General features: G+C 30.3%; 3 protein-coding genes across 10 annotated transcripts in view; 1 reads left to right on the forward strand and 2 right to left on the reverse strand.

Moving 5' to 3' along the window:
* Window positions 1–6,093, reverse strand: part of LOC130891019 (serine/threonine-protein phosphatase 2A 56 kDa regulatory subunit delta isoform) — a 28,402-nt gene extending 22,309 nt beyond the window's left edge. For 2 of the 8 annotated variants that reach the window (XM_057795485.1, XM_057795489.1), the window contains exons 1-3: window positions 5,727–6,043; window positions 5,592–5,636; window positions 1,902–2,049 (exon numbers count right to left, since the gene is read on the reverse strand). In XM_057795485.1, coding sequence (XP_057651468.1) covers window positions 1,902–2,049; window positions 5,592–5,636; window positions 5,727–5,729 — 196 coding nt within the window. In that variant the 5' untranslated portion in view covers window positions 5,730–6,043. Of the gene's footprint in view, window positions 1–1,901; window positions 2,050–2,108; window positions 2,279–5,591; window positions 5,637–5,726 lie in introns of those variants that run through there. The other 6 variants (XM_057795481.1, XM_057795484.1, XM_057795483.1 and 3 more) reach the window with 5 other exon arrangements.
* Window positions 6,094–6,307: 214 nt separating this feature from the next.
* Window positions 6,308–19,733, forward strand: LOC130891541 (protein O-mannosyl-transferase 2). Its single transcript, XM_057796360.1, has 15 exons — window positions 6,308–6,626; window positions 6,680–6,763; window positions 6,838–6,922; window positions 7,607–7,711; window positions 9,109–9,217; window positions 9,459–9,727; window positions 13,085–13,191; window positions 13,946–13,995; window positions 14,093–14,235; window positions 15,178–15,360; window positions 16,038–16,296; window positions 17,468–17,616; window positions 17,724–17,874; window positions 18,796–18,936; window positions 19,388–19,733. Exons 1-15 carry the CDS (start codon window positions 6,595–6,597, stop codon window positions 19,603–19,605), a joined length of 2,085 nt encoding a protein of 694 aa, XP_057652343.1. The 5' UTR covers window positions 6,308–6,594; the 3' UTR covers window positions 19,606–19,733.
* LOC130891542 (4-hydroxybenzoate polyprenyltransferase, mitochondrial) lies at window positions 10,700–12,169 on the reverse strand. The gene has a single exon (XM_057796361.1). The coding sequence runs from the start codon at window positions 12,050–12,052 to the stop codon at window positions 10,967–10,969; it is 1,086 nt and encodes a 361-aa protein (XP_057652344.1). The 5' UTR covers window positions 12,053–12,169; the 3' UTR covers window positions 10,700–10,966.
* Window positions 19,734–20,508: the final 775 nt, after the last annotated feature.

Consider the following 20,508-nt stretch of genomic DNA (forward strand, 5'->3'; position numbering starts at 1 on the left):
TAATATAGGACAATTTCTTTATCGCGATCCAATCTAATTCAGTTATAAAATAATATTGTGAGATAATGAGGTATTGACGTGGTGACGTTTTGTTCCATGGTACACGTTTATTTCCGTGGAAATTAAACAAACAGAAATAAAAATCAATAAACAGTCGCGACGGGAAATCGAATAAACAGTTCCGATTTATTCAGAAAGTAAGGATTAACTAACAAAAACAAAAAATATTCGTGTGAATAACTTTTTTCTTTCGCAATAATAACGGCAATGGGTGATATGATAATTCAGAAGTTTATGCAAGAGTCAAGGTCGTAAAAAAGTGATAACCGAGTTTTTTTAACTATCAAAAAATGTAAAAATAAATATTTGACCTAATTTCAAAAATATATAATGATTAAAATGTTTAACAGCTATTAGCATATCATTAAAACGGAACAGATAATTTTTTATTTCATTTCGGAAGATGCTAGTCGATGCAAATATTTATCCACAATTGTTTATTCATCATTATGGGAAAAAAATAACAGGGTTGTAATAGAGGTGAAACTTTTGTAACTTTTAGAACAGTGACATTTATTTTCTCGTCGGTTATTTTATTTATATTAATGATTACTTTTCATTTTTCAGTTTATTTATATTAGGAGATATCTTGTACACGGTTAAGTAAAGGATCATATTAGTGAAAAAAATTGATCACCAGAAATTCTCGAGCGCGTCAGATTAAGGTAGAGTGAGTCAAAAACATGCTCAAAAGTGTATATCCCACTAATCTGACAATTTGAAAGCAGCGTAAAGAAAAGGAAGGGCTACAAAGTTGTAAAAAACACGTCATCTTGACATTCTCATACGTAGCTATTTTTCTTTTATTTTGAACAAAATAATTCAAGGATAACGAAAAATAATACATCACTCTATAAGTCAAGTGACTAAAAAAAACACTTTTTTTGCCAAAAATAGATTTTATTCGTCAATGTGATCTCCTTCAAGAGCAATACAATCATTCCAACGCTTTTCTAACTTCCTGTGGTTTAAAGCGACTTTTGAGGTTTAAATTTCAATTGTAAAATTTGGCCTAAGAGGCAGATCTCTAGATTCATTGATCTGAATTGCTATACCGTGAATTGTCGATCACGTTTACTGATCAATACAATAAGTTAATCTTTAGCGTTTGTGATTTTTCTATCGTCATCGTGGATGCATATTTTTTCACTTTGTAGTCCAGAGTACGTCGAGATATTAATAATTCGGCGGCAATGGTACGGTTACTTTTGCCTATACTATGAAGACTCGCGATTAAGGCACGAGTTTCAATCGATATTTCCTTGGTTTTACACATTTTAAAACTACCAAATCTGAATCTGAAAACAATTCGTATACGAATTTCACAAAAACATGTTTTGGTGCAATCAACAGCATGTGCTTGTGTCTCAAAAGCGCTCGTATAAAGTAAACAAATAATGGACACTATTATTTTTGGTTCGTAACACACCGTTTTGATCTTCGATTGACAATATGAAAGAGAAATTTATTAAAGTCTATTATTTTGAAATTTGATGAATAGATTATGATTTGGGCAAAAACTTTTGACCGGTAGTGTATCTTAAAATCTTAAAATTTTATTCCGTTTGTTGATGAATTGATGAATTTCTAGGTCATCCTAAAGATATAGAAATAGTATGAATTGTTTGAAATTTTACGACTTTCAGTAAATCAGAAATATAATAGATTTGTAATACCTTAACTCCCTTTTTTAATATCAACAAAGTAAACAAGTTGTATAATAAATTTGATATAAATAACTCATTGTGGCGTAGTGAGAACAATTCAGTACGATTTATTTTGAAATCCGATACATACATATATAAACAGTTGTCGACTTAATCATTCAAAATTCTACGTACCTTTTAACGGCGGCAAAACATCCAACTCTTGGTTTTTGGGAATGTTGAATCTGGACTGTCTCTTCTCTTTTCTTGAATTTGTAATTGCTCCTGCCGTCATTTTGTTCTTGTTAATAGGACTCTGGGGAGGAACAGAAACGGTTTTAGACTGAAAAAACACCAACTATAACTACACAGGCCGCATGCACATTCTTTAGGTATTATTACCAATGCCACATCTACTGATTTTCGCCTACGAAATATGCTACTTAATGACATTATAAAATAATAAAAACTATCAATTTCAAAAATTGTGGTTTGTGAATATCATCGCCAATAGTAAACAAAATCTTAAAATAGATGCACTAAGTCACAGCGTAAATAGGTACTAGCCTACTAAATATAAAACAAAATATTTCCATGGGATAGTGGCGTTTTAATATAGGCCAGTCAATGAATATTTGATGTTTTAACACCTCTAAATTATTACCTCTGATAATAACATTGATTCATGCTTATTATAACTTCAATATACACAAGAATTCTTGGCCGAACATAGAAAGAAAGGTGAAAAATAAAAAAAAAATGTCATTATCTTTCAATACATTCTCCTTTTATTTCCACACATTTTTCAGAACGTCTGACTAAAGCTTCTAGACCACTATAAAAATATGATGCATCTTTAGAGTCAAAATATTCGTACACCGCCCATTAACTTGTTATTCGGCTTTGCGAACAACAAATAGTCGGACTGGACTAGATCAGGGATATACGGAGTTTTCGTGACCTTTGTTTTTTTAGACACGGGCTCTCTTTTCCGATACCACTCCATTGAATATCTTTTGGATGTCGGATCATAGTAAAAGATCATAGTTTCATCATGCGTTACAACTGAAGGGATTACACTTTCTTGATTCTCGCGACAAAGCTCTAAAAATCCTTAACAACATTCTACTCGACGTTGCTTAGGAGACCCGCAAGTGGGTCATCTCCTCATGATTCTAGCGAAACAACTTAGACCGATTGTTAATTATTGAAAATGAAGGACACAAGTCACCGTAAACAGCTTCCAGTTTTTGATTTGTGTTGGTATTAATCCTTATTTAGTCAAAAACAGCGCGAAACTCAATTTGCGACATGTTTCAAAACCACATGACTGAGCGGTCGTTCCATCTCTACTATAAGGGTTACTATTTCAGTTTTGAGATAGACAAATGAAAACAAATATTTATAATTGGATATGTCTTTATTGTTTTTCAAAATATTCTCCATTACAATACATTTTTGAATGCGTTTGAACCGATTACCAACATATGATTTGAACGCATCATTCTTTAGGTGTAGAAAAACGTTGACATCGCAATTTATTTTTCATCTGTATGAATAAGAAGAAATCATTGGATGCCAAACAAGGACTATATGGCGGATGACCTATCAATTCGATCTTTTGACTGTTCCAAAAACGTTTTTGTTTGACCATAGGTGTGATACGCATTGTCATGGTGGAGAATGATTCGTCTTCTACGATTGGTTTCCCGTATTTTTTCGAATACTTCTGATGAACAAATGCTGATGTATAATTTGGAATTGACCGTTCTACGTTGCTCTAATGGAACGTTGGCGATATGTCTATTTATTCCGACAAAACAATATTGGATTTGGCTATTCTCGAAAGAACCATACAGTAGATTATTGTTTAGTTTCAGTTTCATATGGATAGATCCATGATTCGCCGCCTGTCACGATCTTACAGACGTCTTTTGAATAACCGCGATTGATTTTGCTGCAATATTAAATGTTTGCGAGTGGAACTAGTGCCTAAGTATGTACCAATCTCACGGTATGGTACATGACGATCTTGCAATATCAGTTTACGCACGGCATTGATGTTTTCTAGCACAATAGCCGATTTTGGACGATATTCACGAAACCCATCCCGTAGCGACTGTAATAAACAATTATCTTTTTTTACTCAGCTTTAAATGTAGACTCTTAAGTTGGCAGGAGGTCGTCTTTCGCGTTGGGCCCCGTGTGAGTGTAAAGAAAGTTCTAAATGATTGTGGAAGCGGAGTGAGGGTAAGTCCACTATCCATTATCCTATTACTGTTATATTCACGATCTCCATGGGAGATTTGGGAGGGCTCTTTCATACAATCCTCAAGAGAAGCATTGTTGAATGGACTTTCCACCGGATTAGAAAATCCATCAGGTAGGTAATAATTCAGAAAACTATTTCGCAAGTTTTCATTTAGTTTCAGTTGTCTGTGTATGTATGAATAATATATGAATTTCCTTATCTTTATTTATAATTTCTCACTTATTTATCGAATTCTAAATATCAAGTTATTTGAGCATCTTCCATTTTTGTTTCTAAAAAGATTTTTTTACTATTATTTATTATTGCGTTGACTTGAGTTCAATTGATAGCACATTTTATATTTAATATAAATTTTAATTTTAGGAAAAGGACAGAGACTAATATAATTTGTTACATTGGTAGTGAAGATAGTTTTCTACCAGCTGCTTTATGGGTATTTGAATCGATAAGACACTTCAAACTATCATTGTGCCAAATTTCAGAAAAACTGGCCAAAATCCAATTTCCATAAGGAAATCTACTCATGGAGTAGGCGAGTTACTTGTGTTTAGGTTTTATCTCTTTAACCAATCAGTTTATGTATTGCCGTTAATCAAATCATTTTGCAGAATTGAAGATATCTAATTTCAAACTAATATTGTGATAATGGCCTGTTATAATTATAAAACAATTTGCTGAGGTGTTTTAAACAAAATGATGTTGCCACTGAAAATATTTGAAGTGTTTTTAATGAATACCAACTAAAAATCTGAGTATATCAAATTTATGTAATCATATTTTTATTTCTGCAAGTTGATAACATTTTTGAATGGAGAATTTATATAAAACTGATTTAAGAATGTGAATTTACAATTTAAATTTCTAGTGTTTTGCGATTTTTTATAAATATGTGCAGTAACCGAAATAATTAATTTATTTCATTTCGCTTTAACCCAGTTTATTAATTAAAATTCCAAAGTATGTTTGATTATAATTCCTGTCAAGAATGTTCTTCTAAAAATACGTTAATATAGAAAATAGATTATTATTATTCACTATAATTTATAAAAAAATTTCTCCAATTTATGCTGTGGGTTTAAACACTCATTATCATTTATGTCAATTAGATTATCACCAATAAGATTTGACAAAAATAAAATTTTACAATAAAAAATAAGGATTTAACTCAAAGTTGAAGTGTAGAAATTTATCACATTGTTAAGGAAATAATATATCTAAGATTCAATTATAATTATCAAAAATACACCCGAATATAAAAGCATACATGACTTAAATGGATTATTTATATAAGAAAATAAAAACAATATTAACAAACAACCAACATAATACACTTTACAAGTAGGTTCTGATAAATTTGCAAGCCATAACAAAAATGTGATGCTCATTCCAAACAAGTAGATAATAGATTTCCATTACAATATTATTATTGTTATGTATGAACCATTGAAATGTTGATATGAACACAAAAAATAAAAGTAAAATACTTAAATTCCTATTAAAAATGCAAAGTTATTTCAACAGATTCCTGGTCTAAAAATAGCATTTAATGTAAACTAACAACTCGTAATGTAATGCGTTTCCTACTTATTTAATTAAAAATATGAAATACTCACCTCTACATCATTTTCGCCGTTTCCTATAATTTTATTCTTTGGATCCTATAAAAAATATGTACTGATAACATTTAGACTTACTAACCTATTTGACATTTGGTTGGTCTTGATTAAAGTAATTTATTTCCTACTCACCATTTTGATAAGCGTTACAATATGGATAATTATTAATTAGGAAGGCTGCAGATAATCTTGCTAATTGTAATAATAAATTAACAAAACAGGAATGGCCACGGCATCAATCAACAAATTCCGTTACCGAGTAGTACACTTCTACAAAAACCACAACACTAGAATTAAATCCTTAACAATAAAACTAGTTGATTATTTCTAACACAATAGCAGATATAAAAATATTATAATAGTTATCGAGATAATTAATAAGGTATAAAAAGGGTTAAAATATACATCGCACCGGACATTTTACAAGTAGTGGTAAATAAAATAAGTAAGAACTATCAACAGAGACATTCCAAACCATTTCATTGGTTTAGACGAGAGTGCCACCTATATGAAGTTATATTAGTTTCTAAAGTAGTTTTACAGTAACTGTTAGTAAATACTTACATCTTATAGAGAGCCAAATAGATGACGCCGTATAAAAATCCATGGGAAATCACAAAACCAAAATGCTACACCTGGATATTATTCTGTGATCTATGCCACGATTTCCAAAAAAATATAAATAATCCCAAAACAAATAAATGAAGTATGCCTATGTATTAAAATATATGAGAAAGAAGATTTGATAGCGATATTAACCTTCAATTTGATTTTCACAACAAATAGCTTGAGATTAAGCAGGAACAAGGTTTTATTAACGTTTGAAACTACTAAAGTTATATAAAAATTGAGATGAGCGAAATAACCTCTGTTTATCAACTGCTAAATATCTTCCCGTAAATAACGGAACTTCCCTGCACGTCCGCATACATACACGTTACATTTATGTACATACATATTGTAAAATTGAAATATCAAATGAAAAATATTGGCTATAAATATGGCCCAAAAAATATATGATACATCGACAAGGTAGTTGTAAGATATCTTTAACATAATTAGCCACTCTAGTTGTAATATTTTAGGACATGGTGGTCAATTTTTGGAATACTATGTATTCTCAGTATTTTTACACGATTTTATAAAATTAGTGAGCCAGATCATATTTGGTAAGTATTACAAATATGTATGTATAATGTAGTTTTCACATCCATGAAATGTAATTGGTAATTAACTATTTTAGTTGGGATGAAACCCATTTTGGCAAAATGGGAAGTTGGTATATTAACAGAACTTTCTTTTTTGATGTTCATCCACCATTAGGAAAGGTATGCTACATAGATTTTATAGAAGCATATTTTCAAAGTATGGGTACTAAAAATTGATCATATTTTACATATGATCATTTAACACGTTGAGCCTCAGTTAGGTCAATAGGTCCACAACTGAACTTTCTCCACAGCTCAGACCAGAGGTAGTTCATTTCATATTTAAATATTTCACTATTCGGTTGGACTACCCTGGGTCTTTGAAACACTTATTCCATTTGTTTTTTTTTCATGATTTTTAACTCGATTGTAAAACAAACAACCTCACTTTTTATATTTTTTTGTTTCCTTCAACATGATTCAAATAATATTTGGTTAAAATTTTCAATTTGTACTGTCTTTACATTCCAAAACACATCATTCATGTTTGTATACTTCACATAAAAACATGAATCATCATTCAAAGAATAGAAAAGCAAATAAGATTCAGTTTTTCCATACTGCAAGTAGGGTGTACCTCCAAAGAAATATAATGAAAAGATTCCATATAGGGTCTGAGAACATAAAAAAAATTTGGTCCTAGGGGAAAGTTTATCAATTTTAATTAGTGCTCAATATGATAAAAGTCATTTTTTTTTCTGTTTCAAATTAAAAAATGAGTTTTACTGAACTTCGCCTTTAGGTGTAAATATTACCAAAAGTTACTTATAATTCTGCTGAGGGTAGGTTATTATTCGTTTTTAGATGTTGATTGGTCTTTCTGGTTATTTAACTGGCTATGATGGAAAATTTGCTTTTGATAAGCCTGGTGATAAGTATGAAAATACGTCATATTTAGGGATGAGAGTTGTAAGTAACACCAATCATTATTTATAAAATCTCAAGTTTTCGTCAATTATAATGCTTCCAATAAGCTAATAAAGTAGATAAAATAGTTAACACTTCAGACGGAACATGACTTTTTATGTTGTAGCTAATTTGTTACAGCAAAATTGATTTTGTGTTGTTGCTGCCATTTAAAAAAATTCAAATCTTATAATAAAGTTGGCAAATATATTTTCAATATAGACGGTGATTGCAAATTAGTTGCTAACCTTTCAAACAGTGGGAACGGTAGAAAATTGAAAAATTTCAAAAATTTCTGAAAATGGAAAATTTTTAAATCAGATACAGAAGACTTGAAGAATGAAAATATTATTCAGCAGTTCATTTTAAATCGTTACAATTGAATAAGCACAAGATATAAAAAAAAGGGTTTTTTTTGGAAACAATTAAAACAGTTTTTAACTTTGAGCTTCAAGTACAGAAGCTTTGTCAGCACTGGTTGAATGTTGTTAGGGGATAGTGGGAATGATGAGAATAATAACTAACAATACACATGTTCTTAGAACTCAACTAATGATAGATTTTATTGACCATTGACACATCTTAGATAAACCTTTTTAAAAGCTCATTATGATGTAGAGGTTCAACTTCAGAATGTTTGATAAGGAAAGAATAATCTCAATGATAGAAGCCAAATGTCAAGTCAACTGGTAATATTTTGTTTACCATAAACAAACTGAAAATGTAATAATATGAATGTCAATATTTTTCTTCTGTTCAATTATGAAATGTTCAAATAGGAAATAGAAATTTGTGACTCGGGACCATGAAATAATATCAAGACCTTATATCAAAGGTGTATTCCACTCAGCGTTCTCGGTGCCTGAAATACACATGGCACTAATGACGTCATGAGCAAAGCTTACGGCGACCCATGTCATAAGGTGTGTTGAAGTGAGTGTTTAAAGAATTAGCGGAATTTTCAAAACCTAAAGCAAAGGAGGGGTCATTTGGAGCTTAACTCCAAGTTTGTGGGGTTGCAACCCTTGTCACCCGGCCGCCACTTTAGAAAAAGGTCTATAAAGACCTTTTTCGTTATATCTCGCAAACTATTCATTATATGAAAAATTTGTATAGATTTAATTTGTGGTAAATCGCTTTGACTACAATTATGTTAATATGACTTTTTATCGTAAGTTGTAAATTTAAAAAGTTAAGAGCTAAAAAGTGCAAAAATTTCCTTTTTGCAGATGCACATGCGAAACCCTTCCTCTTTACTCAGTCTCTAGCGAGACTAGTACTAAATCTGAAAATTATATCTGTTTGACAGACAGATTTTCCGTTTAAAGGGTTAATCTAACATTGTATTACTTTTAATCTATGAAATATGTTAAGATTCAAGATGAGTTGTTTGATTATAGTTTTGCAGTGCTCTTGGAGCTTCTATTGTACCAATGACATTTGTAGCAATAGAGGGAATGACTGATAACATATCTGCAGCTTTTTTTTCTTCATTGCTCATCCTTTTTGGTAAGCAAAAGTAATATATTTACCCATATTTATATTGTATGATACCTCATAGAAAAATATTTGTTCTCAAAATCTTTCTCATATAGCAAAGCAACAATTTTTCTTATCAATTATTAAAACTTATTATATTTGCAAATTTAAGTGTGTGTGACACTGTGTTTAGTGCTTTTTTAAATACACAAATTTAAGAGTAGTTTATTAATTTCATCATTACAGTTATTTTATTAATACTTTTTTACAGATGTTGGTCTTATTACGCTTTCCCAGTACATTTTACTGGATCCGCTACTATTATGTTTCATGATGGGCAGTTTTATGGGAGCAGTAAAAGTATCTTCCAGCAAAACAAAAGAATTTTCATTGAAATGGTGGTTCTGGCTAATATTCACTGGAACTATGTTAGCTTGTTGTATTTCCGTCAAATTTGTAGGACTATTTGTGGTGTTACTAGTAGGTTTAATGACTGTTTCTGATCTTTGGAATATTCTTGGAGACTTGAGCAAATCTGTGGTAAGTAAAATATTTGTCATACTATTTCAAAGAAGGTTAAGCTGAAAACTTGAAAATATAAAAAAGATGTTCCATAAAGTTCACTCATTTATCTATTTACATTCAAAATATGTTGGTCAAACAGGATAAATAATTGCCACCTTTGGAACATAAGTAAAAAACAGAAAATAGACATAAGGATTACAAAGTGAAAAAGGAGCAGGATAGGTCATACATTATGACAACCAGCAACAAACATAACTATACAATCATTTTATTATTATACAACAAGTGATCTGTACGAATATGGAAAAGAACTGTAATAGATAAACTTAATATGGAAAGATGCTACAGAAATAGACTGAAACAGAAAAAATGGATAACCCTCGTCATCAAAATTTAGATGGAACCCACAAAACTACTTATAGTGATCTTATCATTTTACCAAAGTTACTAGGTCCTTCACTCCACTGGGAAGCTATACGCCAATGAACAATGAAAATAAGAATTTACAGAGATAGTTGCTTTGATTATTCAAAAGATCAACAACTGGGGATTATTTAATAAGTCTACAAAAGAGAGAATTATTAAATAATTTAATCAATTGAAAAGATTTATGATAATATAATTTCAAAAATAATTTGAATTATTTTTCTCTGTAATTTGATAAAATTTCTAGCTTTGATAAGAAACATTTTATTTCTAATAATCTAAAATTAAAAATCGATTGTGAATAAATGTGAACTGGAAAGCTAATTTATCAATCTAATCTATCATTAGGAGTAATTTGTTGTAGCAAAACAATACCATATTATAGTTGAATGAACAAAACATTTGACAGCAGTGATTACTGGATTTAGGATATTATTAAAGTCGAATAAACAGATGTATAATAGGTACTGTATACAATAGTCATGGATATCATATTAAACCATACATCCGCAGAATATTTTCTGCACTAGTTACACAATATACTATATACATAAACAGATATAAGATGCATACTAAGCAGTTTCTTTATTTGGGTAACTTCAGCTATCCTAAAACATATGGCAAGAAAGAAATACAATAAATTTTCATTTTCCTTATCTCTACTAATAAATCAGTTTTTAATGAAACATGGACAATAATTTATTATTTATTTCATTAAAACAATTATTATTTTTTAATTTTCTTCAATGACACATTATTTTGACTTGGAAATATTAGATGAATTAAAATAAAATAATAAAAAAAATAAATAAAACATTGTTTTCACACTCATTGTAAATTTAATGGTAACAGATATTTCTTTTCCTTATTTTCTTTAGGTTTTTCTTTCTTCAATAATATCCCCAAAGTAATGCCACAAAATATAATAAAACCTACAGTAGAATTAGAAAGAAATTTTCTAGAGCAGTCGCTAGCATCATTAACTTTTAATGAAATGATTTGATTTGCAATGTGTAAAGATACTAAGCTCACAGCAGTGTAATATGGCCAAGTTTGCGAATTCATAATTCCAGATAGTATGAGACTTCCTATCATTGTTGAAGCAAATCCACTCAACCATATTTTGGTATAATCATTAAATTTAAGTGCAGTGGATTTAATCCCTAATCGTAAGTCGTCTGATTTATCTTGATGGGCGTAAATAGTATCATAAATAATAGTCCAGCACACACCAGCTAAGTATAAAGGTACACATATTGGTACGTCAACATATCCATGTATTGCACTGTAACCTAGCAGAGCACCCCAGTTAAAAGTCAATCCTAAAACTAACTGTGGCCAATATGTAACTCTTTTCATAAGAGGATAAGTAACTACTAAAGCTAATGAACTAGCACCGAGAAATACACTAGGCCAATTTAATTGTAATAAAATAGCTAAACCTACACTTAGTTGTCCAGCAAGAAACACAAATGCTTGCTTCATAGATATATCACCATTCACTAAAGGCCTCTCTTTGGTTCTTGCGACTTTTCCATCAATATCTTTATCCCACATATCATTTATTGTGCAACCAGCTCCTCTCATAACTAATGCTCCTGTTGCGAATAATGATAACATGGACAGGTCTGGTATAGAACCTGGAACTGCTGCTGAAGCAATACTCCAACTGCATGGCCAAAATAATAACAACGTGCCTATAGGTCTATCAAACCTCACTAGTTTTAAATATGGCTGAACTTTTTTTGGTGAATTGTTGACTAATTTTGCAGTTAACGATTTATTATCAGATGGTGTTTCCTTAAATGTGGGATTTGTATAGCTGGAATTGAATGCCGATAAACTATTTTGAAGTTTACTTTCGAAAATTCTTGTATATCTGATATAATTTCGTGTAATTAACTTTGATAACATGTTGAATTTAAATTGTTTCCACTATCTTTTCGGGTACATTTTCTTTGTGCGAGTTAGGTTAAGTTGTGTTGGTTATATCATTTGGACTTGACATTGACTTTTTTCAGTGTGCTTTTTTCATATGGCCTTGTCTGTTTAGGCATCAAGCAACAATTTAAGAAACATACAATCAAATTTACATATTTATAATATAATATCAATTTAATTAACACTTATTATTGTTTTTTATAAAAAAAACTTAAACATACAGGGTACTGTGACATACTGTGACCAGTATACAAATTTCAATATTCTTTTTATCGAATATAGATAATAAGAGCCATTATATTTGTGTTAGATAAATAATTTTCATATAAAAATATTTCACGAAATAAGGTGATATTAACGAAATTTACGATTTGTTTGATAAAATGTTTGAAGTCTTTCGCTAAAAATTATTCACATTTGTACAACAGTGCATTAAATAGAAGTACGTTTTGATATTATACTTCTGGCAAAAATTCCGGGTATTCGAAACCACAATAATAAGTAAAACTATAAGCAAAATCCTCAATTTCATAGTCGTTAGCGCATTTTTTTAAATTACGACTGAGTTTTAAGGGGCCATTTCGAAGTTGTTTACCACTAGTTGAGTTTTCATGCCCAGGTTATCATTTAAAATCTCATTAATTGATTTGTTGAACATAGATATTTAAGCGGCTATTATTGTTAGAATTAATTAGTAACACTTTTCTTAAAGCTACCCAACACAAACCACGGTTTTCAGGTTATGAATGCTGATTGAAACTAAAACTAAAAGAGTATTCAAAGATACTAAAGTAGTTTCAACTAAAGAAGTATTCCTTAAATGAGCTCTCCAAAGAAATCTTCAGTAATGATAATAGTTCTTTAGTTACATACTCTTTTAGTTGCAACTAAAGAAGTTTCACTTCCTAATGTAATATATTTTAATGATTTGGTGTTTGTCGACGTTAAAATTTGTATTTTAATATTTCAACTTTTATTAAATGAGAATTTTTTCAATAATTTCAGAGTCACACATTGAAGAATCTATTGGCCAGAGCTCTATGTTTAATTGTACTACCGGTACTACTGTATATTACATTTTTCTACATCCATTTACGAGTCTTGAACAGAAGGTACGTTTTTTTTGTCATTTATCAAATACCTCTACAGAGATTTTCAAAATTGTGGATCGAAAAAATGAAAGCAAAAGGATATTATATCGATGAAACAAAAATCTAAATATATAATACTACAGACTGTAGTTTTATGATTATTATATTCTTATCTATATATGTTCTTCAGTATATGAATATCAAAATTTTTAACTATAAATATCAATATTATTTTTATTTGTTGTGCATCACGCAACTATATGATAGACAAAAACTTTCGAATGGAAGAGTATGCTGAAGATATTTTATTCTTCAAAGAAATGGAGGAATCTACTACAGGCCCAGATCTTTTCGATATTTCAGATAACTTTATGAGTCTGCATGATATTAACGTGCCAAAAATGTGTTGGAATATGTACTGAGAGTAGCGGTTCAATAGCAGGTCGAAACAAAAGACTTCAAGTTCTCATTCGGTAAATAGCAACCAATGCGATTTAGACTCATTGCAGATGCCATAAAGAAGCATTGACTGCTGAACATCTTATTATGGAGCTTCTTGGTATTCTTAAGATTGTGATCAGTGTGATAAAATTTCTAGATTTTTTTTATAGATTGATTTCATTGAATAAGCATTATTAGAGATTTTCGCCATCTTCGAGGAATTTATTTTTTCTTCAATCTTTGATAAACAACAGTGTAGTTTTGTAACAATTTTCTTAAGACATGATAGCGCTTTTATTTGATGATAATTTTTGATATTTCTTGAAAATTTTAGTGGCAATGGAGATGGATTTTACAGTTCCGCTTTTCAGTCTCAATTAATAGGTAAGTAAAAATTAGTGTTCAAATATCGTAGAATGAAGTTATATGCAAAATGTCTTCTAGTAGAATTATTTATTTTGTTAAAAATGGTTTTTAATAGGTAACAGTTTGCATAATGCCAGTATGCCACATCAAGTAGCTTATGGAGCGATAATTACAATTAAAAATCATCGTACCGGTGGGGGATATTTACATTCACATTTTCATTTATATCCCGAAGGAATTGGAGCCAGGCAACAACAGGTGAAGATGCTTGAATTTATTTTTCTATTAATTTCCAAAATAAAATTTTTACACACTCAAGAAATAATCTTTACAAAGGTATTCAACACAAAAATAACAACCAAATATACTAAATATATTTTTCTGAAAATTGATCGAAATTTTTGATTGATGAATTAAAAATTTTCTTACCACAATAGTTTTATATACTTTTACTAAATTTTAATGGCTTTTTTTATGGATAATATCCTTGATGTTTCGACTCAATTGCGGTCATATAATTGTATCAATCAATAGATCACAAGTATATTAAATCAACGTTTCATTATTGAAAACGTTTGTCCGCACAAATAGCTTGTACCAAACATAGCCATTATTCTCTGGGCGTGGGCAACTATATGTGGGTATTGTGTCCTAGATGAGGACTTATAAAATTCCAATTTGCTGGTGTTCAGAAATAGTTGCTTCAATTGGGTAGTGCGTTCGACGACATACGCACCTACTCGAGCTTCATTTTCGGTTTTCGCTCATATCACCGTCCGCGCTCGCATCTGTTGTTTTATGTGCGACGTGCACTGTTATTACTGCCAATTGATAATAATGTAATTTCTGATAATAAGAAAGCTGTACTTGATTTTTTGTTGGTCGCGGGCCGGATTTTAACGCTTTGCGGGCCATAGTTTCCCCATCCCTGGTCTATATAGTCCCATTTCAATATTTTGTAAAATCATTTTAAGATTTCAATTTGATATGTAAGTTTAGAGATTCTTTTTTATATGAAAATTGTCCATTCTACATAAATTATGTATGATTATTTTTATTACATGATTTAACTTCATTTAGATCTTTTGCTTAGTAATCATTTCGAAAAAATGTATTCTATGGATGAAATTATATTTTTCAAATTAATTTTATATCAATTTTTTTTTATAATATCAACTAACCTCAATTATTTTTTCCTAGATCACAACATACACCCATAAAGATGATAACAACAAATGGTTAATAAAAAAATTCAACTCTGAATCATATGATGGAATTGAAATAGTAAAAAATGGTGATTTGGTTCGTCTAGAACATATTCCTACTCGACGAAATCTACATTCACATAAAGAACAAGCTCCAATTACTAAAAAATATTTTCAGGTAAAGACATATTGTATAATTAAAGGGGTATTGAAGCTATTGGAATGGTTTTCTGGGGTGGATTAATGGTTTAGCTGTAAACACAGGGTTCTCCAGTATCGTAGTAAGAAAGGGGACACAATAGGTATACGAGACCCCAAATCTAAATATGTATACATATACATACCAAGCTCACATAACAGATGCTGCCAGTTATAACAAAGAATCATGAATGAGTGACAACCATCTAAATTTTTCATTCTTTTAATCAGGAGCGATCCGGGGGTCCTTCGATTCTTTATTAGTTAGATTCACTGATGTTAACAGGTTGTTTGAGTGCTCAGTAGTATAGTCCACTTAGAATCCTTTCGTTACAGTTATTGGAATGACCTCCTGTAAACCTAATTTTATTTTATGGACTTTCTATTTTATGGTATCAGTTGAAAAAGTTTTTAATGTAAATATACCAAACTCAACAGATGCTGCCATTCACTGACAAATAGTTCTAGATAGATCCATATTGCATAACCACATGACTATTACAGCTATTTGCGTGACCTACCTATGGACAAATGCTATTTTATGGACTACTTATTTATGTCTTTCAGTTTTCACTGTAGCTATAGCAATGTTTGCCACAAATAATAAATTATTGCAAACTATTATGGGTTTAAAACGGATTATTGTATTTATTTCAGGTTACCGGATACGGAGAAAATGGAACAGGAGATGCCAATGATGTATGGCGAATAATGGTTGTTGGAGCGAAAGTCGGAGCAGATGTTACAGCAGTAACTAGTAAATTGAAATTCATACACTATCTACAATCCTGTATTTTAACTACCACCGGCAAACAACTGCCGAAATGGGGTTATGAACAGCAAGAAGTCACTTGTAATCCAAATTTGAGAGATCAAAATGGAATTTGGAACGTTGAAGAAAACATTTTTGAAGCATGTAAAGATATTATTCTATTCCTTATTATGATAAGTTATTTGAATCGATATTTTTAAAATGAATGTTCTCTTGAACTTAATAGGTCTAACATCATTAACTTGTATGCAGAACTTAAATATGGCTGTACAAACACTGATAATGCTTTTGAACAAAACGTTCAGAAGAGGCGATTACAGCAGAAAACTAAAAACAATTCGGAAAGTCATGAATTGGTGGCGTTTCCTTTATATCAATGAATCCATAATTCATTTTGCTGTTTAGAGCAACTTGGGCGAAATAAAAAGAGTGTTTTGTGCCAATATATCTTCATGAATTAAACTTGGATTAAGCACTGAGCTAAATCAAAACGACAGGCATTCACTTTTTTTATCTAGAAATAACAATAAAAATTATTAATTTTTATATGAAAATTTATGATGCTTTTAATTTTGAAAGATGATATTCTAGCCTTGATGGGAATTTTTATTTTCACAGAGTGATCCCATTGATAATTTATATATGTTCCTAATATTACCAGCGTTCACTTTTTTATTGTTAGTTTATTGTGAGCTCGTGTAAGTAATATGAATTCTATTAATTATCATGCACTTAGTTTTAATTATATTAAAGTTAACACCATATTGCTGGTTACACTCTGCTACGAGAGTAATTAAAGTCTGTAGGCCTTTAGACTGTTTACAAATATCATTATGTCATCTGCATATCTTTTATTGCATATTTCACTGTTCACAGAAAGTCCAATCTTGCTGTTTTCTAAAACCTTTCTTGTTCTGCGTAGAGGGGATAATATGCAGCCCTATTATTTCTTCCGTTAGTTCACTCCCCACTCTAATATTGGCTGATTTGTTGTAATAGAGGTGGTGTTTTATTCGGTTATCTAGATCAATAGTTTGTAATATCGATATCAGCCTGTCGTGTTTGATGTTGTCGAATGATTTGCTGTAATCAATGACCAAGAGGTATTTTGTGCGTGACTCTGCACCTCATTGTTGTGCATCCATAAAGTTTTCCCAAAAGTGACTATTCGCTCAAACAATCTACAATGCAACATTATAAGAAAATCTTCCCTTTCAAAATTTTTTTCGTCGAATAAAGGTTCTAATTTTTTTGTGATTTGGTTATGATATTAAATATGAAATATCGCCATTGAATAATGTTTCTTTTTTTTTAGTACCGAATGTTAACTTTGAAGTATACGCCCCTAGTTTTTTGGAACGATTTCTCGAATCTCACGCCGTAATGTTTCAAGGAAATGCTGGTTTAAAACCGAAAGAAGGAGAAATTACATCACGTCCTTGGCAATGGCCGATCAATTATAGAGTATGGTCTATATATATATATATATATATATATATATATATATATATATATATATATATATATATATATATATATATATATATATAATTTTATTTATTCCTTTTTAGGGACAATTTTTTTCCGGAACTCAATTTAGAATATATCTGCTTGGAAATCCTGTAATATGGTGGGGGAATTTGATATTTATTATAATATTCTTATTAGCTTTTGGTGTCCATGCTATCAAAGTACAAAGAGGATATGTAAATTCTTCAAGCGGTAAGTAACAGGAACAGTATCATGAAAATATTTCTTCAGCTTTAATTGAAAATAAGAATAAATGTAGGAATTAATTATTGTAATAAAACGGATCCAACTTTCACCCAACCACATGCTTTAAACAAAACAAAATCAAAAACAAAGAGTGGGTTTAAAGTGCAATATTACCGCCGCCATTCCTCAGAAAGCGCCGTAGCGAGAATGACAACAACAGAAATTTTTTTACGGTTTGCAGAGACAGATTCTATAGTTACTGTGCAACGTTCGTTTCGTATTAAGTTCCGTAGTGATTCTCCTGCCTATAAGAACATCCACAGATAGTATCATCATTTTACTTAGTAAATGAAAGAATACAGGACGATCAAGAGTTAGTGAAGAGAGTGTTGAGCAAGTACAATAGTCATTCACGCCTAGCCCAGATTGACAAATTTAGATCATAGTGAAAGATACACAGCAACTATAACGAATTGAATCATGATTGTTTCCATTTTGCAGCTTCGACTATGCATCGATCGATGCATAACATATATTTCTTCGATTGAGTTTAACTTCCCCTCTCACTAAATATTAGCTCTCTCTTGGCATAACACACACATACACGCGCACACACACACACATTCGCACGCACATCCATAAGACAGTCCCCCATTTGAATGTAAATAAAAGTTAAGTAAACTTTCTCACAATCCAATCCCACATATCCCAAATATAGGCCCTCCTAAATAACCTTTCGTTTGTTAATAAATCCAGTTCAAAAAACCGAACCGGAAGTAAACATTTCTATTAATTGGATAAATGGATTCTATGATTTCAGAAACGCTAAACTAACCTGTTTTATGATCCTGAACCGGACAAAGGAGAAAGTTTACTGATTTTTCATCTTTATTCCTTTATTTTTTATGCATATATGTTTCATTTTAGATTCCTATAAGAAGAATTTGTCGGCTTGTGCTTGGTTATTTTTAGGATGGTTGTTACATTATATACCGTTTTGGGCAATGGGCCGTGTACTCTATTTCCATCATTATTTTCCAGCTCTTTTATTTAGTTCCATGATAACAGGTAAATAATTTAAATAATAATATTGAAATAATGATATTGGTTTTTTTACTAAATATATGATAAGCTTTAACTAATAGTTTTAAGGACTTGTGAACTTAATTACTTTTTCCCATGCTACTCCACTACCAGTTTCAATAAAAACCAACTCGGTTTTTGCTTACAAACCATCCAAGAACCTACTCGTATTCTTTGATGCAACATCACGTGAATCTTTCTTCAGAAATTTAATACTATACAAAAAAGGTTTCTTAACATTTTTGACTAAATTGATAAAGACTGAAACGTCAATTTTTATCTTTTAAAAATTATTTAAAAAACTAATTATATTTGTTTTTATTTGTCTATCTCAAAACTTAAGTAGCACCAACCCTCGCAACAGTGGAAATATTTGTTAAGAAATGTAGTGAATATAAAATTTAGTTAAATAATTTTAAAATTTTTTTTGTTTTAGGCATATTAATTGATTACTTGCTAGAAGAAATTCCAAGTTATTTTTCACCAAACACATCTAAAATAGTGTATGAAATACTTCTAGGACTAGTTCTGTCGACAATAATTTACAGTTTTTATCTATTTGCTCCTCTTGCTTATGGAATGGTAGGACCATCATCCAATGAAGTGAATTCCACCATGCATGGACTGAGATGGATGGAAAGTTGGGAATTTTAACCCAAGTTTTATCTATTATGACATAATATTTTATCTATTATATATACACATTATATTTTATATCTATAATTTTCAATTTTTATTTTTGTACTTATTTATGGCTTATAAAAATCAACTGAAAAATGAAATTGTCATTTTTTTAACACTTTTATATTCCCTGCATTAGAAAAAACAGAATTAATTCGCTAATTGATAAAGTCTCTGATCTCATGTGTCACATCTTTTTTGTATAATTCAAGTTGGAGTTTGATGTTGAATTTGTGTTGTTTAATACTAGTTCGAACGCTTTCAATCGATTTATCAACATCCTCATTCTAACTCTACCTCAATTTCACGTTTTTCTACTAAATACAGAAATATTAGATACAATTCAAAAATATTAAAATCGCTATTATTTTTAAATATAGAAATATAGGAAAAAATTATAGTACTTACCAGATTTTTCGGAGTCCAAGGCTTCTACTCGCGAATCTTCAAACTACAAGAGGGTTCTTAGCTTACCTATCTACTCCACGTTTAGAATTAGTCAAGGGCTAAATATTTTACAATGCAAAAAATGCACAATCACTTGCCAATTAAAATCAAATCATTATCATCTTTTCCTGCATTTCGAAATAATTTGAGGACATATTTACTGGAAAATTTCTATTCTAATAATAATAAAATCTAATTCCAGGCATGCTGCATACTAGTTTAATTTTTCTATAGACATATACTAATTATTACTTTTACATATAATTTTGTTATTCATTCATTATTGAAATTTTATTTTATGAGTATCTTTATTTAGTTATTTTTATGTTTGTTTTCTAGTTTTTACAAGCTTTTGTCAATAAACCATTTTTCACTCTCTGTTCTAGAGCTTCTTTTAATAGATATTTATTAGAAAATAAAAGGAGTAGG

The sequence above is a fragment of the Diorhabda carinulata genome, chromosome 3 (assembly GCF_026250575.1).
Source record: "Diorhabda carinulata isolate Delta chromosome 3, icDioCari1.1, whole genome shotgun sequence".
In the NCBI taxonomy this organism is placed as follows: domain Eukaryota; kingdom Metazoa; phylum Arthropoda; class Insecta; order Coleoptera; family Chrysomelidae; genus Diorhabda; species Diorhabda carinulata.

Coding starts and splice junctions, on each gene's coding strand:
- LOC130891542 (XM_057796361.1), bottom strand. CDS start 12,052: ATGTTATCAAAGTTAATTACACGAAATTATATCAGATATACAAGAATT.
- LOC130891541 (XM_057796360.1), top strand. CDS start 6,595: ATGGCCCAAAAAATATATGATACATCGACAAG. Junction 9,728..13,084: donor GAGACTTGAGCAAATCTGTG/GTAAGTAAAATA, acceptor CAATAATTTCAG/AGTCACACATTGAAGAATCT. Junction 18,937..19,387: donor ATTTAGTTCCATGATAACAG/GTAAATAATTTA, acceptor TTTTTGTTTTAG/GCATATTAATTGATTACTTG.